The sequence below is a fragment of the Tenrec ecaudatus genome, chromosome 5 (assembly GCF_050624435.1).
Source record: "Tenrec ecaudatus isolate mTenEca1 chromosome 5, mTenEca1.hap1, whole genome shotgun sequence".
Classification (NCBI taxonomy): domain Eukaryota; kingdom Metazoa; phylum Chordata; class Mammalia; order Afrosoricida; family Tenrecidae; genus Tenrec; species Tenrec ecaudatus.
Window position 1 is genome coordinate 114,030,782 of NC_134534.1, and position 27,550 is coordinate 114,058,331.

Below are 27,550 nucleotides of genomic sequence, written 5' to 3' on the forward strand. Positions count from 1 at the left end.
ACCAGACTTTTCTTCTGGGTGATTCAAAGCTCCAATATTTTGGTTAGCCACCGAGGGCATTAGTCTTTTGGAGCACACACAGACTCTGGAGAAGGGTCCTAAGATTCTGCATTTTATGGCAAGCTCTTAAATGACACTGATGTTACTGGTCCATGAGCCACAATTAGAGTAGCAGGGGCATTTGACCCTGTTAAGACTGGAGAGCCTGAGGGAGCCATGGGAAAGGAGATCGGGTCTGCATCAACATTATTTCACCGATTGTCCTCTAGGATACCAAATAATAACATTGAAAACAATTATAGAATAAGTGGTGGAGGAAAGAGATGAGCTCTAATAGAATTTGAGGAACATGTGGGATGGATTCAAAATATGGCTTAAGAAGACTCTCACTCCCACGGAGGTTTTGACTCCTAGTGATCCTATAGAACACAGGAGAGTTGCCTCTGTGGGTGTCAGAGATTGTACTCTTTACAGGAGTAGAAAGATACCTTTCTCCTGAGGAGTGACTGGTAGATTCAAACTACTGACCTTGAAGTTTGTAGCCTAATGCATAACTACTATGGCACCAGGGTTTATGTATAGGTGTGGATTGAGATAAGAGTTGTATGAGCCCCTAATAAAATGTAAAAAAAGAAAAGAAAAGAAAGAGAGAAAGAAAGATTAGGGCAAAGAATATACAATTGATGTATGTATATGCATGGATTGTGATAAGAATTGTATGAGCCCCTAATAAAATTTTTTTAAAAAAAGAACAGAGTAGGATTGCTCTCTAGGATTTCTGTAAGTCTTTATGGGAATAGACTATTTCATTTTTCTCCCACAAATAGGCTGGTGGATTTGAACCGCCAACCTTGCAGTTAGCAGCCCAATGCTTATACTTTAGCTGATTAAAACGCTTTTCAAATATAAAAAAAGAGGGCTAGAGAGAGGGGATGTAAAATAAGGAAAGCAGTTAGTTGCAGGCACACAGAAAAGCACGGGGTTATCTGAGGATTCTCTAGAGATCATCCTGTGTCCTTTGTAGCTTACTGGCCAAAGAACCCCACAAAAACTTTTCGACGAAATTGATCTGCCATGTGGCTGTCATTGGTAGTTGATCCTTTTTATAGAAAAGTCCTTCTATGAACATGTGGAGACTGAGCTGGAGGCTCCGAGCAAGACGGTCATCTTAAGCTGGCTGTTAAGTGGGCGTTCATGACACAGAGAGGCCGTCACATTGCGGTGACTCAGGATTGCCTTCAGGAAGAAGCATGGATCCCTATGATGGGCTCGTCTGAATAGCTATTGCAAATTTCAAGAATTTTGCAGGTCAGGTATTCTTATAAATGTGACCATGTCAATGGTTTATGAGTAGATTCTCTTATCTAAATAATTATCCTAATGACTTACTGCTTTAGGCTTGGAAGAACCTTAGGGCAGAAGCTGAGATAAAGTGAGTATTCTTGGTACAAAGCTTCACATTCTCCAGGCAAAACATGTAGCGTGTCTCTTGGCCCACTCATTCAAGAAGTGTCACAGCTCAAGAATACTCATGCACAAAATCAGTGGGAGTTAGTGACTCAGGCTTCCTAATTCAGGCGTAGTTGCTTCCTATTCAGAATGCACGTCGAGAACAAGCTGTCATCATTGGAAGACTTTGCCCCACAGCATCTCGCTCCAGGTGGCGTGATCAGAAGGTTCACGATACCTGAACTGTTCTCGCACCACTTAGACGCTCCCCAAACGGACACATTTACATTAGTTGCACTTTAGCCAGGAGCTCTGGAAGCGGTTTTGGGTAAGCGTTGGATTGCTACCCACAAGATCAGTGGCTCCAACCAACCAGCTGCTCCATAGGAGAAAGATGGGCTCTCTGTTCCGTAAAGTTTCACGAAGCCTCAGAAACCGTATTCTGACTATGAGTTGGAATCCACCCCGGGGTAGGGTAGTGGGTTGGTGAGTAGCTCAGCTAGAGAACTTCGAGAGAGGAAATGTCTCAGAATGAATATCGATGACTGTCGAAAGCTCATCAACAAGATGGATTGATACAGACCTACAACAGTGAGCTCTCACCTAAGAACAACTGCGAAAATGGCGCCGGACTGGGCAGTTGTTCGTTCCATTGTACCTGCGGTCGCCGTGAGCGACCCTTAGGCCCTTTTCTAAGGTCTGTTTCTTGCCCTGTGTTGAAAGTAAGGAAAGTTCTACATACTTTTCTGCCTTAAATAACTGAAGATAGTATGATTTGACCCTCTGCGTATCATAATCATGATAATTAAGATTTATACTTAAATAGCTCTTTTTATCTCAGGAGTACTAATGTTAATTAATTATGCTTCCAGAAGCTCCTGAGGAGTTGCCAAAGCGAATGCTATTATTCTCTCCTAACTTACGGAAGACGCCTTTGTTACAGGAAAAGTGAGAACTCCCAGTGCTGTCTAGCAAATTAGTGTTTCAGCCAGAAAGGAAACCCAGATATCTGAAGCAGATGATTTCTGCCTCCGAATGCAGCCTGCAGTGCAGGAAGGGATGAGGAACGGGACTTGCAGATCAAAGGGCTCATCATGATGAGTTAGAATTCACTGTTAGCAAAGCATAAACCCAATCCAAATCCGCTGCTATCAAATCAACTTTGACTCATTGTGACCCTGTATAGGAGCCCTGGTGGCATAATGGTTATGCATTGGACTGCTAACCACAAGGTCAGCAGTTCGAAACCACCAGCTTCTCTGAGGGAGAAAGAAGATCCTTTCTACTCCCTTAAGAAGATGGTCTCTGGAATCCAAAATTGCAGTTCTACCCTGTCCTATAGGATTGCCATGAGTTGGAATCTACTCCTTCTACAGGGTTTCTAAAACTCTAAATCTTTACAGTAGACAGCTGGCAAAGCAAGGATAATTCATTTGAAAAGAACAAGCATTTTTGCTACTCTTTATTTATTATCTGAATTGATTTCATTTTTTATACCTAGATTACTTAAACAGTCTGTGAATAGAATAATAACCCAGCCCTCAATTAGGGCGCTAAAAACAAAACATCGTTTTGAGTTACATCAAACTATGGAGACCCTATATAGAGCTTTTAAATTTTTGAGTCTTTATGGGAGTGGCTAAGCCCATCTTTCTCCCCCAGAGTCACTGGTGGGTTTCAGGCTTGAAGATCAATTGTTCAATACTTACCTAACAGTGCCGCCAGGGCTCCTTAATTATAGCACACACACAAAGGAATTCCCTGCTGTTGGGTCAATTCTGACTCATATCCACCCCATAGGACAGAGTAGAACTGCCCCTTTGGGTTTCTGAGGCTGTAATCTTTATGAGAGCAGAATACCGCATCTTTCTGACATAGGAATATTGATGGGGTTAAACCATTGATCTCTTGGACAGCAGCCTACCGTGTAACTCGCTACACCATCAGGATGCCAAATTAGGGTTCTAGAGCATTGTGATCCTATATAGGGTGTGGAAGACTGTAGGTCTTTATGGAAACAGGTAGCCTCGTCCTTCTCCAGGGGAGTAGCTGGTGGATTGGAACCACTGACTTGTCAGCTATCATCCTAATGCCTAATCCACGGCACGGCCAGGGATTAACCGAGATTAGAAGATGGGAATGAAAAGACCCAGGAAATTACGATGATGTTAAAGTGCTCGGGCTTGAAGATGCTGATTTTAAAAAGATGATTTTACTCTGTTTTAGAAGTCTAAATACTGTCGAGTCTGTCTCTGGAGCTGCACACATCACCCATTCCATAAAGAGCTTTTTGGGGAGCACATCTGTGCTTATTCCTCTCATTTGGAAGCTTTCCAGTTATGTTTTGGACTTGGCAGTCCTGTTCCCATAGTTCCCGAGGACATTCAATGTTGATACATGGATTATCTCCTGGACATGGTTGAATTGAGAAGATGGAGACCAAGTTATTTAAATAAGATTTATTGCATGTTTAATTTGCTAGCAGAGGAGTGTTTGGACTTAATTAGCATGAAGCTTAGGCCGTGAAGAGAAGGTTTTTAAAGACGGTGAGGGAGACTTTAGCTTGAAGTTCCCAGTGATAGCTTGAGTTCTGAGGAGGTCTCTGCATGAGTCTGGTCAAGAACAAAGCCAATGTGAATGTAGCTCTTTAAAACCGCTTAGCCAGTCCTACAGAGAATAGAATTTGAGCACCAGCCTAGCAGACATTTGTACGTAACTCTGCTCTTCTTTTGGTTAGAGCTGAGTTGCAGCTTTTTTCACATGGAGGAAAGGGAGACTTCAGTGGGCTCCATCATGCTCCCAGGTTTCCAAGTTGTGTCTCATCACCTGCTCTCTAAAACTGACACTTTCTGGTGGGTGAGCATTCTTAGGACAGTGTCCAAAGAAGCACAATCTTTTCAAGTTTCCCCTATAAGCATATTACTCAGCATGGATGCTACTTACTTGTTATTGTATTGGTTTCTTAGGGCTGACGTAACATGATGCCATGAACTGAGAGACTTACACAGCAGAAATATATTGCTTTGAAGTGGTGATGGTTAAGAGTGTTGGCCATATTGATTCTTCTGAGACTTTGTGGGAGTTTCTATTGAAGGCTCTGGTAGTCATATTTTTTAGAAGAATTAATACCAGAGTAGCCCCAAGGAGTTGGAGGTTAAAGATGTCCCCCAAACTTCCAATTCTTCCAAGGTGCCCTTCTGCTCCATTCCCTCCGTCCCCACGCCTCCCTTGAGTCCATTTCCTTGTGTCCATGTTTTGGAGTCCCTGCAACATCTCACAGAAACTCAGGAAACTTTGAGGAAATGTCTCCTGTGATATTGAGTGTTGTTTGATTCCAGGCTTGAAAACTGGGCAGCGGTCAAAAATATCCCAAAGTCACAGCAGGTGTTCTTGCGTCTCCCAAAAGTCGGCCAGGAAATAGGGGTATGACTTTCCAGGTGAGGTGATGTGTACAGTGGTACCAGTATAAATCCAAGGAAAACAAAAGATGATGTCTTACGTCACACCTTCTGTTAAAGTGGAGTCAAAGAGGCCCCCAAGGAAACAAAGGATCTCATCCTAATCCTGGCCATTCCAGGCCCCTGGCGGCTTCCTGGTTACCCATGGGGCTGTGATCAGCTGATCGAAAGCTCCTGCTGCTTCTCGGGAGAAAGATGGGGCGTTCTATTTCTGTGAAGAGTCGTGGTCTTGGAAACCTACAGGCACAGTTCTACCCTGCCTTAAGGGTTGCCATCAATTGACTCCATGGCAATAAGTTTGGTTAGGGTTTAATCTCTCCATTAGAATAATAAAGAAGGCGCTCCAATGGGATGATAGCCACTGACATATGGAATCCAAAATTACAATATTACACCCCAGGAATTCTGACTCAGAGGGCCATGTTCATGAACTGTAATTCGGATGCCTATCTCAAAGCTTCTCGTAGCTCCAGGTGTGCCTTGGCATGCAGCTGCAGGATCTGATGGCACTCGTCCTCTGTGTCCATCGTCCTTTCCCAAGCACACCAGTCACGTCGGATTAAGAGCTATCCGACACCAGTATGGCTTTACGTTAACCTAGCTGATAGCTTCTTCAGAAAGTCCTCTTTCCAGCAGGGTCAGGTTCACTGGTTCAGGATCAGGACCTCAGCATATCTTTACATATGTTTAGTTTTATCTTCAACTTCTTTTCGGTTTTGACCTACTGACCATGCAGATTGTAGCGCAATGTGTAACAACTATGCCATGAGGGCTCCTACTCCTTAGTCCTTCTTAGTTTATACTAAGATGTACTTCTTAGTATGTCTCAGAGCATCCTAGCGTTAGCATGCTCTAACAGTACAGGAGCACAACCAGGGCCTCAAGCATCCCTGTGACCATGAAGATGGTGTAGGAGCAGGCCACCTTTTGTCTGTTAAACATAGAGTCTCCGTGAGGTGTAGCAGACTGAGCAACAACATCAATGACCACAGTAATAGCCACTGTCCAGAATGAATGTGTTTACACCAGCCAAAAGGAAAGACTTCATTTACTTAGAATGTAGACTTAAAACAAATATCTAGCACTGTTAGAAAAAAAGATGTAGACTTAAAATGGCAGGCGATTTTCAGAATTAGATCCTTGCTGGAAGTCTAAAATGAAGGGGTCGGTTTTAATTTTTTTCTTTTAATGTCTGTCTTTAAAATGATGTTAATAGCTACCTCATTATTGGAGTGTAAACATCATGGGAGGTTTTGCTTGACTGAGAAGTTGCTGGAAGCAAAATATGGTTCTTGATGAGCTGGGATCAGGTGGAGGAATGTGATCTTAATTTTTCATAAACTCTTGATCTGTGCATCTTCCCATGCCCCAAATTTCATACACTCATACCTTGTAAGGGACATTTCCTTACTGAAAAATACAGTTTACTAGGGAGAGAGGAGAGCGAACAAATGGCAAAAGAACAGCCACCACAGCAAAATTACAAAACGAGACCCTCCATTATTGTTTCTCCCTCATGAACCTTCAGCAAGGTACCTAACTTGTTCTGAGTGTGCCTGTAACTGGCAGAGCAAAGTGTACAGCTAGAAATAAAATCAGGAAAATGTATTGCTTTATAGAAAGCTATGATTGGCTTCTTAGCTTTGCTGGTAAACTTGGTAGGCAAGCATGCTTTGACTTGATTCACTTGTCTGCAGTGTGACCGTTTTCTAGATTACGGGTATGTTGAATTTCCTTTTGGTCCCACCATAAGTTCTCAGTTTTCCATGCATGATACTCAATATGCTGGAGGAATTCAAGGTTCTTGGTTCTTCCTTGGAGCTTTGTGTGTGTGATGTGAGTGCAAATCTGTTATTTGTGACGAGGAGGAATAAATCTGTATGTTATTTATATTCACTGAGGCCATTTAAATATGTGAATTGGATACTCTGGCTCTGAATCCCGAGTCCTTCCACTTTCATAAGGGATTGCCATCGACAAAGTGACTTTGGGGACAACTAGCACATGTTCAGATCCCAGGGCGTGAGAACAATCAAGGGGACCGTCTGCACTCCTGGGTTTAGCATAGAAAATGTCAATCCTGGGAAAACTGTGTATGTGAGAGTTTTCCAGTTTTCAAAGTGAATGTCCAATATCTCAGAGGTCCCCCTCAGTTCCAAGCAAATGGGGAAGTTAGTCACCTTGTACTACAAATGAAGGTCCATGTCCTATGTCCAAAATGTTTAAAAGTTAAAAACCAAGGTAATGAGCTGTTAGATAATATAGGTTCTATTCTATGTTATCTAGTATATGTTTATAAAGATCTAGCAGGCTATTTGACACGAAAGTCTTCAGATTCTTGGAGTTCCATTCCAGAACACTGGAGTTTGGATGGAAGCGGTCTCTGGTCATAGCCTCTACCCCTGACACAGTTCTGTACCCATGAGATGGCACACAGGTGTGGAAGTGGACATGTCAGCCTTCTGTCTTAACTCAGTCCTTATCTTTGCCCTTGAGACCTGGGCCATGGATGTTCAGACTCTTATGACTTGCTTTTAAGTTGACTGATCTAAGGGGAAAGAACTGACCGGGCTTAGAAGTGGGTTTGAGGCACTCAGAGGAGAGGATTCTAGGGACCTAAGGACCTGGAGGGAGGTATAAATGTGAGGCCTGGACTCAAAATGGGTCTGTCTCTTGGCAAGAGTCGGAACAAGTCCATCTTGGGTCTTTCAGAGCACTGATCATCCAATACTCTGGGGAATCACGTGTTCCCTTGGGCTTACAGGACCTTTCCTTCAGCAGGCATTGTAAGTCCCTACAGCGAGGGGTCATCATTTGGTATTTTGCCAAGGGAAAGCATTTCAGAGGATGAGCGGGTGCCTATAAATGATGTCACAGGGCTGCTGCTGAAGTTTTATGATGCTTCATTCACTGAATTACCCTTCCAACTGCTGGGCAGACTTTAGGTTTCTTCTGAGGGTGTCCCCTCAGCCACAAGTAGTTCTGACTACACGACCAACATAGAAAAATTCAACCTACTTTGAATTGGCATCTGGGACCCTTGGCTTTACGTCAATGGCAGCAGTACCACCACATATTTCAGAATACCGTTCGCAAGGGAGCATGATGTGAGCAGTGGTCCCTGCAGTTGTGCCCAGCGGTTGGAGTCACTCAGGAGTCAAGTACACAGCCATTCATTTACTTTCTCCCTCAGAAAAGGCCTATGTTTCTAGCTGAAATGTGTGAAGATTCTCATCTGAACATGAGGGCTACTTTCATTTGGTTTTTACCTTGATTATCCACTAGGGAACAGAAAACTGGTCTCATTTCACTTTAAACGGGGTTTTCTGCTCTGGGCCTGGAAGTTATGTGAAGACAGAGGAACCTCTATAGTTCACAAGTTTGAATTTTTCACCCGGTGCTTGAGGGCAGACTGAAGCAGTAGCGCTGGAAATTCATCTTACAGTCACTTTAATATTATATCCGAATTTAATTGTATTTCCAAAAAGACTTTCAGATAGCGATAAAGCTGTTTCTTATTGGAAATTATGTAGCACCTTATTTGTTTGGTGGCCAATTCTTTCTGATACTGAGTTATTTCTTATTTTTTGAATGCCTTTGTCACGGAAATACAGTAATATAGCAGAATCTTCTGGTCCTCTTGATAACTGCAGGGTAATCTGCCCAATTAGGTTGATATATTTCACATATCTGTCTTACAAACACCTATTTATTGTCATTTAAACATAAATACTTACAACAAAGAAGGACATCTTCTTTTCAGGGTATTGTTAGGATACGAACAGGCTTTATTCAGCCTCAGAATGTTCCTGCAGACTTAAGTGGCCTTCAACATTGTGTTATTGAGATGTCAGCTTTGTCATGGGTGGTTCATGCTGTTGTCATGATTGCAAAGGAACCTGGCAAAGCATAGTTTGAAAGTAACTTAAAATCAAGAGAATAGCAAGAATGGTATATAAATTATTATCTGCTGTCTTCATGATTCATTGATTCCTTAAAGAATTTCTAGTTGAAGTAATTCATGATTTCTCTTCTTTCCTTTCATATTTTGGAAGTATGAAGGGTTGGGTAACTGAAAACAGGAGCAAAATTTACATGAAACAGAATTTCATATTTTATGTATTTTTCCTATAAAGCAGTTTATGTGATTATAAAGTCTTTAGAATATGTTTAAGTCCTTTTAACTGATATCAAGTAGTAAATTTTAAACTCCAAATGCATATTTAATGAATCTTTGCTTTGTTTTTCTTTTTCAGGGGCAAACCCAAATTATCCCGATGTACTTTATGACGGTAGCTATCATATTCCCTTCATTTCTATTTTTTCAATGTTTGTTTAAAATGCAATAAATCGACTAAAGGGGAACCATTTAGCTCAGTTAAGTATACACTTCAAGCATTACATTTGCCAAAATAATATTTCAAAAAAATCATTCAATATTGATGATCATTTTCCCTTGATACTTAACAGTGCCTGTAAATAGTGTTTTCTCTCTCCTGCTCTGTTCTTGGAAGTAGTAAATCCATTCTGCTCTAACAGACATTTTGTTTCCATAATTGGGAACTAATTACCTGTTTAAAAGCCATGACTAGAAGAGAAAGGACTTGTACCAGTTAGAATGTCTCTTGCTGTGATAGTAAACCTAATTCAAATCTGTTTCGTGTGTACTATTGGAATTCTGGCTTACACACCCAAACTTCCAAGATAGGGTGCACTCTGGGGTGGTTAACCCCGCAGCTGTCTCATGGACCCACTTCACTCTGCTGCCTATTGCCATCGCTTCGTGGGAGCCTGGCTTCTCTTAGGGCTGTAAGGTCATGTCAGCAGAGGGCTCCAACCATTCCTATTGATGGAAGAAAGGAAGAACTAATTAGTGTGTTCCAGAAAAAAAGAAAACTTTAGCAGAGGTCCTGACAACCCCTTCTTGTATTCCATTCAAAATTCAATGAAGCAATAGTCCATTCTCTTTTTTTATTACTGATTGGAGAGTGGATTAAACCGTATTAACCTTTACCTGGTTAATCCTTAACTAACTTAACCTATCCCTGAAAGTGCACTCAGCTTTCCCTGAAGTGGATGGTTTCTTTGGGGCAAGAGTGACATTTGAACAAAATGAAGCTTTTTACGAACATGAACTGGGAGATGCCAAAAGGCTTATTGCTTTAGCTTTTGCACCAAATATCTAATCATCGCCTTACTATTTTGATTGAATGTCAGAGATTGATTTCTTTCCAGATAAGTAGTGAACAGTAGGTCACTCCTTGTGGAAGTGATGCTAAATTTCCAGACATACTGTCTTCCTATTTAAAATTGTTTAAAAAACAGGTTCATGTATGACAAAATAATAATAATTTGTGATAAGAACTGTATGAGCCCCAATAAAATGATTAAACAAAAAATTTTTTAAAGATATATATGCAATATTCTACATTGATACTCTATACTTGGTACATTTAGATATAAATATTTATATATTTTTATAAATGATTCTGTTCTATGTCACAGATGTGTGTATATAATGTAAATGAATTATAAATAGGAAATTACAACATCTTTACCTATTTCATGCAGGTTAAGCTAGATTTCTCTCAAGACGTTGGTTTGCATAACTTTTTTCAGGCTGTTTGTGCAATTTTATTCTATCCCTTCTTGTTTGATTTGGAAGATGAATATCTCAAATTATGTCTCAGGAGGGACATAAGCTTGACTTGTGATTTTACCTTTGAAAAATATGTTTTAACCCCCTTCCTAATGGCTTCAGATCTTATTTTGGATCTTTGGGTCAAAATTTCATGCTGTTAGATTATAGATATTTTTAGTTATTTCAGTTTCATAAATGGCTGTTATTCATAAAGAATCTACAAATGACTATTAGCACTTGAATTGAAATTAATATTTTAGGACATTCAAGATGAAATGGGGAGATTAGGGTTTGAGAGTTAAAGATGAAATAGAAAACAAGAACAATAGGTTCTTGTACAACTAGTTTCATTCACATTCAGAGGGACACTATACTAATGAAAGAAACGTATGCTAAGTGCCCAGAGGCCAGCGTCATGATTTGGTTTAGAAAAGTTCATATGGGGATAAATTGATGAGTTAGTCTGTTGAAGATGGAAAAGAAGGCACCTTCCTACTTGAGATTTTATACACACACACACACACACACACACACACATATACACTGTAACATCATCTCCCATGTTTACCAAGGATGTTGTGAGACAATTTGCACATAATGTTACTAGTAAAATTGGCTGACAAAATATTTCCCTACATATAAGTAATTCTGGAACTAGAATATTAATAATTCAGAACTATAGAAATTTAATATGTAAACCAAATTCTGTGTTTGTTCTGAATTCACACTCCAGTATAAGTATCTACCTCTCATCCAAATTAGATATGCCTTCCCAGGGAATCAGCATGGCTGATTGTATGCCTGGATGCATGTCTAGACTCTGTCTTCCCCTTCTTATGGGACCTTTGAGCTCTCATGTAACTGTCCCAGAATGATAGTCTTTACTACAACCCTATGACTTTTAGATGATTGATTTCCTTTGCCATTTATTTTAAACAAATAACAATATACACGCTCACACTAGTATATACACAGGAAAGACTATGAGGCTTGATTTGGAATGCTGATGTAAGTATCTCGGTTGGATAAATGGTTGTGTTTAGAGTGGATTGATTTTATAGGCAGCCAAACCATGGTCTTCAGAGGATTAGAATCTTTGAGATTTATCTTGTTTTCTTTTGTGTCTTGCTGTGGTTCTGTAGCTTTGTGTTGGTCGGCAACCTAATGAAAATATCCTGGCTTCTTCTCTTTCTTCAATGTCAGATTATGGCACTGCAGCTAATGACATTGGGGATACCACAAACAGAACTAGTGGGAGCCCTCCCACAGATGTGGCTGACAAGGCTGGTCGGGAGCGTCTCTCGGTGAGTGGGATAAGAAATGTTTCTCAGCTTGGTTCTGAGGCAGCTGACTGCTTCGTTGCAGGAAGAATGTAGCTGCTTCATTGCTTATCCTTCAGCAAGAGGTTTTTAATAGTCAGGTGTCAATAGCTCACTAAAGATGGAAGCGATTTTTATATATGCTTAAGAAAAGTGATTTAAGGTGCTGTATAGCCTCTGCCTACGGTCCTTTCCTTTCACGTGTCACATTCATTGTAAATGATTCCCGTTCCGACCATGTAAAAGAGCAGAGATGCCTCCTTAAAGACTGAGGAGCGAGCGCGGTATCTCAGCCACCTCACATGCCGTGAAAGCGGGGCGTGCCTAGCTGGGGAACCCCACAGGAGTGTTCTCTTTGCATTGGGGTGTTGGTGAAGAATGTTTAAAGTACCATGACTGCTTGCTAGGAGTATACACAAATCTGTCTGGGAGGAAATACAGCCAAAAGACTCCTTAGAGACAAGGGTGGCGAGGCAGACATGTTATCCAGAGAGAGCAGTACTGAGAAAAGGACATCATGCTTGGAAAAGTAGAGGGTCTGAGAAATAGCAGAAGACTTCCAATGAGATGGATTGACATAGTAGCTGCAACAATGGATTCTCGCATAGCACTTGTGAGGATGGAGAGTACCAGGCTGCCTTTTAGCCCATATGTACATTTACTGTGAGTAGGAACCAAGTAATAGCAGCATTCCAGGTGTGATGTCCTCTAAGGGATCATCACCAGAAGAGCAAGAAACCAGCTCTTGGTCAAGGCCATATATAATTGTTTTTATTTTGCACACTTGCACAAGCTTGCCACTTCAGATTTTTACAGAGAAGTTTATCTGTTTAATGTGAGAAATCCATCATGTTCTGGAAGGCACAGGGAGAAGGCTGGTGTAAAAATGCAAATGAAACTCAAGCCCTCCCTTGCCCTTTGGAAGCCTCTACTTCTCAGATGACTGTGACTGTTAGTTGCTCTGATGTGGACCCTGACATGTGGTGATCATATGTATTCCATAGCAAACATTGCCAGTCTAAACTGCTTTCACACGTACTGTTCTGCCTGAGTTCACTGATGCAGCTCTTATAGACAATCTAAGAGTTTTGCCTTTAGCATTATATGGGACAGTGCTTTGTTGTAATCCATAAGATTTTCATTGGCTGATTTGGGGCGTTAATCCCAGGTCTTTCTTCATAGTCTATCTCATTCTGAAAGCTTTAGGGAAACCTGCCAGCGTAGATAACTACTAGTGTTTGAAATAGCGGTGTCATACCTTCCAGATTACAAAAACTTGCAAGCCGAAAACCTTAGGATAAACTTGCAGGTGGATGCAGATGTGACTACTAGTGTCTAAAATATAAATGGGAAATGACCAATAAAATGAGAAAGAGAGAGAGAGAGAGAGAGAGAGAGAGAGAGAGAGAGAGAGAGAGAGAGAGGTGTTGTAGTCAGGTGGCATTTTATTTATTTATTTAACTTATGACTGTGAATTGGGTGGTTTTCAGATCAAATCTCTTTCCTTCCATTTAACATTCATACCTGTTTTGTTCACATCATTGTTTGTGATCCCCACAATGTAATATCCCTTATTACATTTCCGCTTCCATTCCTTCTCCATTCCTAACCCTTTCTGCCTTCTGAGTTTTATCTTTGGGTAATTGTTGCCCTTTTCATCTCAAAGGGCTGAGGGTTCTGTGAATTACGTACCTGCCTAGTGTTTTTTGTTTTCCTTAGATGTCTATGAATTATTCAGTTGAGAAATGAGCCACTGAAGTGAGTTCAGTTCCATGTCTGAAGGGCAACAAAGGGCCATGGTCTTGGGGGTTCCATAAATCTCTATTCAATCAGTAAGCTTAGTCTTTTTTATGAATTTGAGTTTTTATATGAGTAGATACCCCCAAACAGCTGAAAAAAAGCTCAGCTGGGCAGAGCTTTCATAGTACACGTTGTTCTATATAGGCGAGTATCAAGCAACTTGCTCTGAGTTAGTGCACACAGAGGCATCGCCAGAGAAGGTTCTCTCTGATCATGGTACTTTTTTTTGTAAAATTAATTTTGCTTCAACCTCGTTTTTGTGATGGCTAATTTAAGAGATGCAGAAAGTGTTGTGATATTGAACACAGCTTATAAGGACAGAGCTATGGGGGAAAACTCAAGTGTATGAGTGGTTTTCTCATTTCAAAAAAGGTGAAATTTCAATTGATGACAAAACCTGTTCTGGACCTCAGTCAACTTCCTGAATGGATGAAAATGTTGAACCATAGTGTTCCACCAGGTCAGACTGTTCATCAAGGTTTCATTTAGATATTCTGAAAAGATAGCGTGACAGTGTGCCACAAAAAAAAAAGCCTGCTTTGTGGCAGATGGGGAACTGGTTTTGCCACCACACAATGCACCTGCTTATGCAGCCATCTCAGTGTGCCAATTTTGGGCAAAATAACAACATCCCTATTTTCTCCACACACTCTACTCTCCTAACCTTCCTCAGTGTGACTTTGTTTTGTTTCTTTGAATGAAGAGGGATGTGAAAGGACAGAGATTGGGTGACATAGAAGAGGTGATATAAAATGAGGGAGGTGCTGTCAGCCATCCAAATAGATGAATTTGGAAAAATATTTCCAAGAATAGAATCACAGATTTGACAAATATTTAGTGTAATGGAGAGTACTTTGAAGGTAATAAGGTTTAAAAAACGTAAATGTATAACTTTGAGAAAAAAAAAACATTTTTAGGGGGTATCCCTCATACATATCTCATGTGATTATTTTCAGATTGGTTGGTAGTAGTAGCTTTTATCCCCCTGGTCTTTGGGTTATGGAGGCCAAGGATAATGTGATCCATTTGTCCATTACACTAATTGCTTCCATGCATATTTTATTTTTTTATTTGTTTTGCTGTGGACAGAGAGAGACCAATAGTTGCGAGATAGATGGCCACTTACAAGTTTTCAAGATCTAGGAACTACTTACCAAAGCAGGATCTGGACCATTATGTAGTCCACTAGGTAAATTTCAAGTGACTTTGATGTTTGCTGAGACTGGTCCTGAGTCCCCAGGTCCAGAGTCCTCAAGATGTTTGTCTATGGACAAGGCATTTTCATAACTTGCCCTGGTGCCATTTTAAATTACCTGTGCAGGATGGTTGGCAGTTGGATGCATAAGAATGAGAGGAATGGGTATTTTGGAGTGTGAGCTGGGCCTTCCATCTGTGGGAGACAACGATGGAAGCAGTGCTTGGTTGGAGAGTAAAATATGTTAAGGGCAGCAGTAGGAGGTGAGATTGGAGAAACAGGTATGAACAGCTCCTTAAGGTTTGAAACACAGTCCAAAGTGTTTTTTTGTATTATTGTTGTATAGTGAGGAGCCATCTAAGAGAAAGTCTTTGAACAGTTCAGTTGCATGACCACATATATATTTGTGATTGGATTAGTCTTAAGGAGCTCAGGTCCAAATCCCAGGAGGGTTCCTTGATTTATCCCTCACCCCTCCACATCTCATATCTAGATGATCTTCTTATCCTGTAAGCTCTGAATACATCTACATTCCAAATCCATCTATAGCTCTCTTTCTCCATGTTCACAGTAACCCCCTGAGCCAAGGATCAGCAAATTCTGGTTTAGAGAATCAAAGTTTTTTGGAGATAAGTGCACTGGTCTGAGAAACAGAATTGAAAGGAGGCACATAGTCCTGCTAACATCCTTGTTTCTAAAATATTGATATGCATGTGGAGTGACATGGGCACATTGGTATTCCGTGGTGTAATTCTCATCTTCCATGCTGGAAACCCAGATTTGATTCTCAGCAGATGTATCTCATATGCAGCCACGAGCTGTCTTTCAAGGGAGGTACGGGTGATGTTACAAGGCTGAACAGATTTCAGAATAGCTTCCAGAATAAGACAGACTAGGAAGAAAGATTTGGCCATCTACTTCTGAAAATTAGCCAAGGAAACCCAAATGAGCCATAATGGTCCTACTCATGAAATGCCATGGAGAGGGCACAGGACCGGGAAATGCTTATTCTGTTGTGTGAGGTGTGGCTATGAGGTGGGGGCCAGCTTGATGGCAGCTAACAGCAACAACAGCTTGGTGCAGCATCATGCCTTAGTCAGCAACAATGGCAGTGTGATCACATTTTCACTTGTACCTCTGTCACCTCATGATGCACATGTGTCCGCATTTACTCTGTGTGAGTCGCCACTTCTTGGAATTTCACTTTAAGCTTTAAATGAATTTGTATTAACCCAGGGCAGACGCACAGACAAATGTACAGACCATGGGTGTAAAGTACGAGCTCTCAGAGCTCTACTCACCCGATGTCTTTGAGCGTTGCTTCCTTCCAACATATCACTCCAAGGGCAACTTGACCTCTCTCAGCAATAACAAAGCCAAAGAACAAACCCACCACCATCAAGTTGAATTGATTCTGACTCATAATGGCCTCATGGCACAGAGCAGCGCCTCCTCAGGGGTTTCCAAGTCTGAAATTCACATCCTTCTCTCGTGGAGCAGCTGGTGTTCTCAAACGGCTGCCCCTTGGCCGCCCGTGGCTCCTTTATGTCTCCTTCATAGAAATGATACCCCAAACAACCTCTGAGCTCACTGCCATTGAGTTGACGCTGACTCATAGGGACCCCGGAGGACAGGGGTGAGCTTCCCCTGTGTTTTTCTAAGACTGTAACTCTTTATGGAAGCAGAAAGCCTTGTCTTTCCTCCCTTGGAGTGGCTGGTGGTTTCAACTGCTGACCTTGCAGTTCACTAAATTAAAAAATATTTTATTGGGATTAATTTTCAAAGTGACACCACAGTAAAAAGGACAGCATAATGAACTCCCCACCAGCTCAGACACTACCGGTGCTTTGCCGCGAATGCTTCCGGCTTCTCTCTTAAGCATATGAATTGTTTGAGTTTCACCTTGTGCTTCCTCATTTGTAAAGCAGGACTAATAATAAAAGCAGTCTCCACTGAGCTGGTTCTGACTCCTGTCTACTCTCTGTGTCAGAGGAGAACCATCCCCTGGGGCTTTCCACATCTTATTTCAGAGGTGGATCACGAGGCCTTTCTTTTGAGGCACCATTGAGTGGACTTGAAATTCTAACTTTTCCATTAGCAGCTGAGTGCATTAGCTATTTGCAATACTCAGGAACTCCTGGGATTTAATAATACTAAATACAATAGTATTAAAGACTAATGACTGGAGATATTAGTAAAATTAATGATAGTATAATAATTATGTTGTTAGGTGCCATTGAGTTGGTTCCAACTCATAGCAACTCTGTGTACAACAGAACAGAACACTGCCTGTCCTGAAACATCCTCAATTGTTGTTATGCTGGGGCCCGTCAGTGGAGCCACGGTGTCAATCATCTAATTGCAGTTCTTCCTCCTTCTTCTCTGCCCTTCCACTTTGCCAGTCAATACGTTTGAAGTACTTTCTTTATCATCATCATCACCACCCCCACCATTATATGGACACATGGGGCTAATACGCCAGGCTATAACTCTCTTCTTTTTTTGTAGGTCTATGCTGTGGTGGTAATTGCATCTGTGGTGGGATTTTGTCTACTGGTGATGCTGTTTCTGCTTAAGTTAGCAAGACACTCCAAGTTTGGCATGAAAGGTAAGAAGGGTTATGTTTAGTTTACGTTGTGTGTGGAAGCATTGTTTTGGTTTGTGACTAATGCTAATTACCAGTAGAGAAGGAAACAGCTAAAAGGATGACGACTAGGTTTAAAGCAGAAGAAACAGCAACAAGGATCTGTTACTGCACATCCAGACCACTGATAAAATGTTGACCACTCAGCACTACCCGCTGTCCAGTGACGGTAGTTGTCACACGAAGACACAGACTTGGTGTCTGGAGGATTGGGTGGCTAAAAATGATAAAGGCAAATCGTGCTTGACGTTTCCTCTGTTTTAAAAAGTAGGCAGGTTTCTTATGGACATGTTGTACTTCATGCAGAAAGGTTCTCTTTCTGCTAAAATTTTACTTTCAAATCTTTGGTGGTGTGCTTTTAGTTGTTGCTGCTGCTTTTCCAGAGTTGGGAAGATAAATGTAATCCAGCATTGGTGGTCCATTGAAACTTTGTAAATGGGAGCCTTTTATTTTTTAGTGGAAAAATTTTCAGTTCAGGATTAAAAATGAGGGTTTATTTTGTGCAAGGATAGATAATTGGTCTCCCTTGAAGACTGAAAATAATTGAGCAGAATAATAATTTTATAGATGATCTTATAAAAATGTATATATTTTCAATGACTAAAAGCATTTGCTTTGAAATGTAAACTTGTGTACTGGTGAATATGCTGTTGTGTGTTGTGTGGTTTTCTAAGTAGCCAAGGAAAACTGTCAAAAAGTCTTAGTGCTGTCTCTTATTATTTGTGTTAGAGGGCAAATCTGATGGGTTATCTTTATCTATGTGGTCTACTAGTTACTCTAAATGTTGCTTTTTCACTAGGAAAGGAATGTTTAAGTAGTAGTGAGTTGTCTGGCATGACCCTTGTGGAGTAGAGGTGACATGTTGGGCTGTGATCAGCATAGTTGGCAGTTTGAAACCATCCGCCATTCCTTGGGAGAAAGACTGCTTTCTACTCCTGTAAATAGTTATAGCCTCCGGAACTCACAGGGGCTCCCTGTGAGTCAGCATTGACTCAATAGCAGTGAGTTAGAAGTTGCCTGGCATACTCTGTTCTCTGGAGAAAACCTGATCTACCTCTGATACTTTCTTCTCTCTCTTTGTTGGTGACCCTGACCAAGTTCCTACACCAAAAATAAATAGGGAGGGATCGTGGTCAATTAAGTGTTAAAATACCCCCACTTCTTGAAGAGTTTTGGCTCACTGATCAAAGACTTCCCTTTAAGAAGAGGACAATTTGCATTTTCCAATGATAAGTGTGGCTTTGGAGAAGGATTACAGCACAATGATGTTAATGCATTCTACCACAGTGATTCACAGGCCCGGCCACATTAAAACACAACTCAGATTGCTGGGCTTACACTAGAACTTCAGGCCTGGGTTGGGCCTGACAACTTGCATTTCCAAAAATTTCTAAGTGACGTTGCTGTGTGCCCAAGTCTCCTTTGAAAACCTCTGCGCTGTGAGATCTCTCTTCGTGCGACAAGGTGGAACGAGTGGCTATAGTGTTTTAAATCAATTCTGCAATCCACATCGCAGGCCTTGCTGGATTCTGAGGTTCACTGACACACGGGTCTTGGCTGGGCTGCTGCTTCTGTGGCACTTTGCTGTTCTTACCCTATCAGGTGCTCTCTTTCCTTAGCCGCACTTGGAGTGGACATCCCCAGCACAGAATCTATCCAAGAGAATCGGGCCTAATAGAGTAACTTACCTTTCTTGAAGAGTTTAGTTTGAGGTTGCTTTTGCTTTTTTCTGATATCTTCCAGGAGAGTGTGTGCCTAAATCCTTCTCCCAAAGCTTTGGGAATCCCTGGGACTAAAATTGAGACTCCTTCCCCACTCTTGGTTTAGGATGATAACTGGAAGAATTCTCTGTAAGTCTTAACATTCTCGCTGCAGTGCAACCATGGGGGATAGGGAAGGTAGATATTTTATTTCAAGATGACTAGAGTTCCTATTGAGACTCTTGGCACCAAGATTGGCACACTACTTCATTTCCAAAATTTGAGATTACTAATAAAGTACTTGTATTTTTCAATATAGTCTAAGGGTGTGTTAATGAATTATGAGTGAAAATTGCTTAATCTTTTGTCACAGAGCCAGTTATTGGCTTCCTTCAGACTGGAACTACAACTCAGCACATTTCGCTCCATTATTCCTAAACATAAAGAAAATAGTTTGGTAGAAATTTTGTCTCTGAGACTGTGTTCTTGTATCAAATGGCTAATTTTCATTTTATTTTATTGCAAAACTGTCTGTGGTATGGTTTGAGCACGGGTTCTGAGTTGAGGTGGTGGATTTAAAAGTCAGTGCTGAGCTGAGCATCTTTGGGGACCTAGAAGTTACGATCAGGATCCCACAACGAGGCAAATGAAACTCGATAAAAATGAATATAAGGTAGTGTACTTTAAATGCTATTCAAACTGGAATTACTACTTTAAAACATAGGTCTTAATATGGGAAGAACTGGCCAAAATACTGTTACACAGCTAGAGGGAACCAGGCAACATGTTGCTAGTTGTTTCTTAGTAACAACCAAAGAACTAATAGCCATTGATTCTGATTCATAGTGACCCTATAGGACAGGATAGAACAGCAGTTCTCACCTGTGGGTGAGAACCCCCTCATCGGGGGTTGGATGACACCTTCACAGGGGTCGCCTAAGACCGTGAGAAAATACATATTTCTGATGGTCTTAGGAATTGAGATACTGTTCCTCTATCCGTCTCCAGGTAGGTCCACCCACATGCAGATACGCCCACATATGAGTACCCGGTGTGAAGACTGTTACCCATGCTACACCATGCTTCAAGACAAAATTTCATTTATTTTTAGTTAGAAACAAATATTTCACAATATATAATTACACCTTGTTTGTGATTAAGCATTATGCTTTAATTATGGTCAATTTGTAACAGTGAAAATACATCCTGCATATCAGATATTTACATTAATGATTCATAACAGTACAAAATTACAGTCATGAAGTGGCAACAAAAATAGTTTTATGGTTGGGGGTCACCACCACACGAGGAACTGTATGAAAGGGCCGAGGCCTTGAGAAGATTGAGAACCGCTGGGCTAGAACTTTAAATCTTTTCAGGTACAGACAGCCTCCTCTTTATCCCATGAAGTCAGTTTGAACTGCTTCCAGTGTAGTTAGCAATTCAGATGGTAGCCCACTACGCCAGCCAGCCATGGACAGAACTGTAGACATTATGGGAGGGACCAGTGATCCATATGCAAATACATTATTCCAAATGTAGCTTATGTCCTTATAAATTTGGGGGCAGAGATTCTACCTCCATCTTTATTTCTCTTGCCCTGGAGACAGAGTGAGGCACGCAGGTGGCTCCTCGTTTACTTTTAGTTGCGTATATTTTTTACCCAGTCCTAGGATCACATCAAGTCTTCCAGTGGAACAAATGGTTAATGGCTTGGCTTCTATGCGGCTTGCTGGAGACAAATCTACCCAGAGAAGCCTTGGAGGAAAGTCTGGATAGTCTACCTGTGAAACATCGGCCAGTGAATGCCCTAAAGGACGTAATTGTACTCTGACAAACCCGAGTCACAATGGGCTGGAGTCTGTTCAGAGAAAATGGCAAAGAAAAAAGCATTTCATCACAATCTGGTGTCCTGTGTCCGTTATTTCTCATCTGCGGTAGCACTCTCGAGATTTGAAAGATTATTGAGTTTCATACTGTTGAAACCAAGGGCCCAGGGTAACACAAGTCAACCAGAAATGTCTTGAAATCACACTGCAGCGAGCGCAGGGCAATGCACGCTTTATGTTTCTAGGGGTAGATGACATGTCTGAAACCTCAAACTAGTGAGTTGGTCCTGATCTTAGAATGCACCCCTGAGTTGTAGTATGTTCCCTGGAGTTGTGTCTATGTGATCATTGGCTCCATAAAGGGTTTCCCTTTTAGCTATTCATTGTAAGCAAATTGTTGGCGGTCAATCCAGAACAGGTAAGACTGCCATCCGCCTTCGCTTGCCTATCGTCACTTTCCCAGATGATGGCTAGCCTAGAGTTGACATCCTGAAAATACTAATCAACTGACAAACGATCAGACAGAATGTGTAATTGCATCCACTTTAGGGGTTAATTGGAAAACAGTATTTGAAGGTCAAGTGACATAAATTGCAACTGACAAATGACCAGAAAGAATTTGTAGTTGCATCCATTTTAGGTGTTAATTGGAAAACAGTATTTGAAGGTAAAGTAACAGATAAATTGTTATAAGATACCCTGGGATTTTGCAAAGTTTCTAAAAGTTTTACTTTTTCTCAATTATTTCAGGTATGTGATCACCCTGGGTAAGAAATCAAACTTGCCCAGGTCTTGACGTAGAGTCTGGCCTCAGAATATATGACTGTTTGCTGCTGAAACCCGCGAATGTGCTGTATGGTAGTTTACATCTAGGGCTTAATCTGGAATTTATGGTTTAATGCCTTTAGCTGGTAAGGCTCGCTGAGTATAAGCATGCCCAGCGACTAGTCAGAAGGCTGGCGGTCAAGTTTACTCCGAGGTGCTTCAGATAAAAGGCCTAGCAGATTTCTTCTGAGAATTCAGACACTGAAAATCTTATAGAGAACAATTCTACCCTGACACATAAGGAGGCTCTAGGACTCAGGGTCACCATGAGTCAAGAGTCAACTTGATGACAATTGCCTTTTTGAAAAATTGAACTTTTTAAACTTCTGTGTTACCAATATTCAACAGACTATCTGCTATACTTCAATAATGATATCAAGAGAGAATTTATTTCAGTCCATTTTCCAATGTTCATTTCTGTGCCTTTACCCCTTCCTATTTGTTTTTTGTTTGTTTTGTTTTTTGGTTGAACCATGAGTTACTCTATTTGCAGAAGCCCTTTGGCCAGATGTTGAGAGATTAATCATTAATCCAGACATATAGCATGTACAAAACATCTAAATATCATTAACCATATATTTGAATGCTTACTTTTACCCTGTTTCTTCTAAGGCCTGCTTCTCCATTTTCATTGCCACTGACATAGGGCTTTCATCGATAGGAGCTCAGAGCACTCTACAGAGCAACTTCATTGCCAAAGGTGTAGACTACCAGGCTTGTGAATGTTCCCACATGAGTTGGTTAGCTCTCACATTGTCTCCTGTCTCACTTTCTTCATTGGAGACGGAGAAGTACATATGAAGGGGGAATGGGTGCTCTGACAGGCACTAGGGCTGCCAAGCCTTCCACGGATGCTCCCCATGAGGAGCCTTGCCTGATGGAATGCAGGATGCACAAGGATGGGACATATAAAGGATGCCAAAGGAAAGGGGCATGCCACTCATCACTCACGTGAAAATGGACTTCTCTCGGCTTTGTGTTACTTGCATTCACTGATGCAAGTCCACACAGGGTATGCATGCCCCAAGCACTGCTACATTCTTTGTCCTAGAATGCGATGTGTGAGTGACCCTCACGGCTTCCCAGAGGAGAGGTGCCTTTTCAGTAAGGCGGCACGGAGAGCCACTACGAGCCAGTTTCTCCTGAAGGTCTCCTATCCTGGTTTTGAGCTTTAGATGTTGCCTGTTGGCAATTCATGGAAAAATCACCAAGGAAGCAGCCACATCCTTTCTCAACTCCAGACTCGAGGCCCACCCTTTGTTTCTCCTCCCTTTAAAGTATTTCCCACCTGTCTTTCAACAGCAACCAAAAAATGTGGTTCTTTACAAGTGGCCATACACAGCAGGGCAAAATTTCCTTTTATAGGAGCTGCGAATAATTTCAGAAGGTCGAGGAGGTTGAGTTTAACAGATTCTTGGATCAACTTTTAAAAGAGGGGAAATGTGACCAAGAGCCAGAAGCATATTTGTAGCAACAGCTGGATGGACAAACTATTTTCCAAATGCTGCTTTTAAAAGAAAAAAATTAGCATAGACAATTGTAACAGTAATGCCTGAATGCACTCTTGATTTCAGCATTTCCAGCAAATTAGAGATAGAGTTAAAAGTTGATATTTCCCATTATCGTCCATTTCCACTACCATTTCTAGTCCTTAAGGGAAGCTCGGGGAACCACCTGGGATGTGTATATTATGTATATAATAAAATACAACGCTTTATTCTGCTGTTGTCGTTGTTAGGCGCCGTCGAGCTGTTGTTAACCCAGCAGTAGCGCCTTATATACAACAGAGCGAAATGCTGCCTGCTCCGTGCCAGCCTCACGGTTGTCCTTGTGTTTGAGCTCATTGTTGCGGCCACTGTGTCAATCCACCTTGTCCAGGGGCTTCCTCTTTTCCTCTGTCGCTCTACTTTATCAAGCATGATGCCCTTCTCCAGGGACCAATCTCTCTCGACAGCATGGCCAATGTACATGAGACTATAATTCTTGACGTCCTTGCCTCTACTTTCAAGACCTTGTACTTCTTTCAAGACCGATTTGTTTGTTCTTCTGGCGGTCTGTGTTACCTTCGGTTCTCTTTGCCAGCACCACAGTCAAATGCATGGATTCTCCCATGGTCTTCTTTATTGGGTGCTCAACCTTGACATGCTTCTAAGGCAGTTGAAAATACCATGGCTTGATGCAGGTGTACCATAGTCTCCTCCAAGCAACCTCCTTGCTTTTCAACACATTAAAGAGGGCTTATGCAGCAACCAGATTTACACAATTGTGGATGCAAGCAAGATGAAATCCTTAGCAGTTTTACTCTTTTTTGCCATTGATCATCATGTTATCTACTCTGTAGATTGTAAAAAAAGAAAGGAAAAAAAAGGTTCATCTGTGATTACAGAAAGAATAATAATGCTAGTTGTCTCAGTTAATTAGTACTGTTGTAGTGAAATATACAAAAATTTATTGTCTTGTGGAAGGTTTTTTGGTGCTAGTTTTTTTAATATCATTTTATTGGGGACTTGGACAACTCTTATCACAATCCATACATTCATCCATTGTATGTCAAGCACATTTGTACATATGTTGCCCTCATCATTCTCAAAACATTTGCTTTCTACTTGAGCCCTTGATATCAGCTCCTCATTTTATCCCCGCCTCACATGACCCTTGATCATTTATAAATTATTATTGTTTTTTTCATATTTTACACTATCTAATGTCTTCCTTCACCCACTTTTATGTTGTTCATCCCCCAGGGAGGAGGTTATATTTAGATCCTTGTAATAGGTTCCCTCTTTCTAGGCCACCTTCCCTCCACCCTCCTGGTATTGCCACCCCTACCACTGGTTCTAAGGGGTTAATCTGCCCTGAATTCCCTGTGTTTCCCATTCCTATCTGTACCAGTGTACATCCTCTGGTCTAGCCATATTTATAAGGCAGAATTGGGATCATGATAGTGGGGGGGAGGAAACATTTAAGAACTAGAGGAAAGTTGTATGTTCCATCCTTGCTACCCTGCACCCTGACTGGCTCGTCTTCTTCTCACAACCCTTCCATAAGGGGATGTCCAGTTGTCTACAGATGGACTTTGGGTCCCAACTATGTACTCCCCCTCATTCACAATGATATGATTTATTGTTCTTTGATCCCTTCGACACCTCATGATCACGCAGGCAGGTGTGCTTCTTCCATGTGAGCTTTGTTGCTTCTGAGCTAGATGGCTGCTTGTTTACCTTTAAGCCTTTAAGACCCCAGATACTATATCTTTTGATAGCCAGGCACCAATTTGCTTTCTTCACCACATTTGCTTATGTACCCACTTTGTCTTCAGCAGTCATGTTGGGAAGGTGAGCATCGTGGAATGCCAGTTTAATAGAAGAAAGTGTTCTTGCATTGAGGGAGTACTTGAGTGGGGGCCCAATGTCCATCTGTGACCTTAATACTAAATCTTTAAATATATGCACATAGATCTATAGCCCCATTATCGTATATAAATATATTTACATAAGTACATGCCTGTATTTAGACCGCTATAAATGCCCTTTTCCTCCTAGTTCTTTCCTCTATTTCCTTTTACTTTCCTCTTGTCTCAATGTCATGCTCAGCCTTCATTTGGGTTTCAGTAATTCCTCTTGGTAACATAGCCTTTGATCAGGCCCTACCAGGCTTCTTACACCCTCCTCGCCACTGATTTTTAGAATACTTCTTGTTCCCTTGTCCCTGGGTTTGTTAACACCACTTCCTTTTGCCAACTTCACCCTCTCCCATGCCCCCTGAAACCATCTGTCCAGTTGTTTTCTTCTCTGGGTAGCTTATCCAGCCTATCCTGTTTTTAGAGGCTACAGGCTCGAATTAGAGCATTAGCTCCGGGGAAGTGTCCTCCCTTGTTGAGAGCCCAGTGTCCCTTGACATTTGGTGGCTTGTGGACAGCTTCTCCCTTGGTGAAGCCTGCTCTCATCCTCCCTATCCCATCTCTTCTGCTGTTTTTGTAACTCAGAAGAATTAGGTTTAGGACACACACTACTGTGTCGCAGGCCTCATTTACATAACCAAAGGAAACCCTGATTTCAAACCTGATTAATTCCACATGTATTTAGGTAAGGATGTCCACATTTTTTGGGGGGGGTCTATAGTTTCTCTATCACCCCAGTCTTGCCCAGCATGTTTTTAAAGATAACAAAATTTGCCTTGTTCATGCTGCCTCACTTCCTAGGTATCTCCTGCATTTTGCTTAACAGCGTTTGAGTGTAGTCTGGCACTAATCTCAATCAAAAACTAAACTCACTGCCCTTGAGTCAGTGTGACTCCTAGAGACCGCTGGAGACTTCTGAGACCTTAACTGTTTACAGGAGGTGAAAGCTCAGTTGCTCAGCCTTGAGCTTCAGGTTGTTTTGGCCCGGGGACCATGCAGCTAGCTCACAGCAATGCAGAACCCTTTGCCTCTGGGAGGACAGAGGAGGGTCTTCCTCCTCTCTTTCCTTCAGCATCCTCTTAAGTAATGAAACAAAATTACTCATAGGGCTGTTATTCAGACAAATGCAGACATGCTGAATTTACATATGTAAAACACTTGGAAAAGTTCCTGACCTGTAGTGATCACTACATAAGTATGACCTCTTCTTAGTGTGGATCAATTGACATTATGTGGTTACCAAGTGTTCGAAAATTATTTTGAATAACATCTTGTATGTGATGGAGACTTGAAATGGGTTGAGAAAAGATGCACATAAGTTCAATTTTGATACCAAACCAAACCAAACTCACTGTTTTCATGTCAATTCCTACTCACGGTGGCCCTACAGAGGGTCTGGGAGGCAGTAAATCTTTGCAGAAACAGAGAGCTGGCAGTTTTGAACTTTAGGCCTTGTGGTTAGCAGACCAAGGCATCCCTGACAGGGCCACTAGGGCTTCATTCTAGAGCCAGACTGGCATTAATAGAAAAGAAGTTAGAAGAAAATTGGTGATTAAGTGTTCTTTGACAAAGTAAGCAGCAGGTGTTTTTGGTTCTCCTGGTAGGAGAAGGTAAACCTCATAAAATACCATTGGAGAGGTTACATTTCCACAGAAACCTTTTACACCACCTCCTGCCAACTTCAAATTGAGGTCACAATGTATTTTAGCATAAAAATGTGTCCACGCCAATCAAGTTTTCAGAAATTACAGAAAAGACATTGATTGAAATGCATTTAATTCAGACTCAGAGTCATTAAGAAATTGAAATATGTATATCTCTCAAGACAAAAACTAATCCAAGTGTTTCTTTCCTCTCATTTGGGTGATGTTATAAAAACCTTTTCCCGTATGTTTGTGAGGTTAAAAAAAAAACTTTCCAATGCTTCTTCCTTCTTTGAGTGCCAACATTTGGGTTATGGGGAGCATGCATTTTCCTTCGCTGCATATTGCAAATGTGTGGAACTTTTGAGAATCCACTTGATTAGGCAAGACACAAAGGGGATACAGTGCCCTCTCTAGGGTTGGGGTCTCCCAGTATGGGGACTCCTGCCACACCACCCCTCTCCTAATCTCAGAGGGAGTGCAATCAGCCCAAGCAGCCCCTAGCCTCTGACGGGGTACAATGCGGGGCCAGTCTCTCCCTTAACCTTGTCCTCACGGAAGCCTGAGTGCCGACTTGGCTCCACTGCTCCCACATTCCTCCCCTCTCCCATTGACCAACGTGGAACCAAGGTAGTGAACATGGTGGG

The 27,550-nt window shown here is 41.5% G+C and overlaps 1 protein-coding gene across 2 annotated transcripts in view; it reads left to right on the forward strand.

Annotated features, from left to right (window-relative positions):
• The window catches only part of NTRK2 (neurotrophic receptor tyrosine kinase 2), a 494,743-nt gene that overhangs the window by 91,295 nt on the left and 375,898 nt on the right, over window positions 1–27,550 (forward strand). For both annotated transcript variants that reach the window (XM_075549850.1, XM_075549851.1), the window contains exons 10-12: window positions 9,164–9,199; window positions 11,752–11,852; window positions 17,371–17,470. In XM_075549850.1, the coding sequence (XP_075405965.1) occupies window positions 9,164–9,199; window positions 11,752–11,852; window positions 17,371–17,470 (237 nt within the window). The remainder of the gene's footprint in view (window positions 1–9,163; window positions 9,200–11,751; window positions 11,853–17,370; window positions 17,471–27,550) is intronic.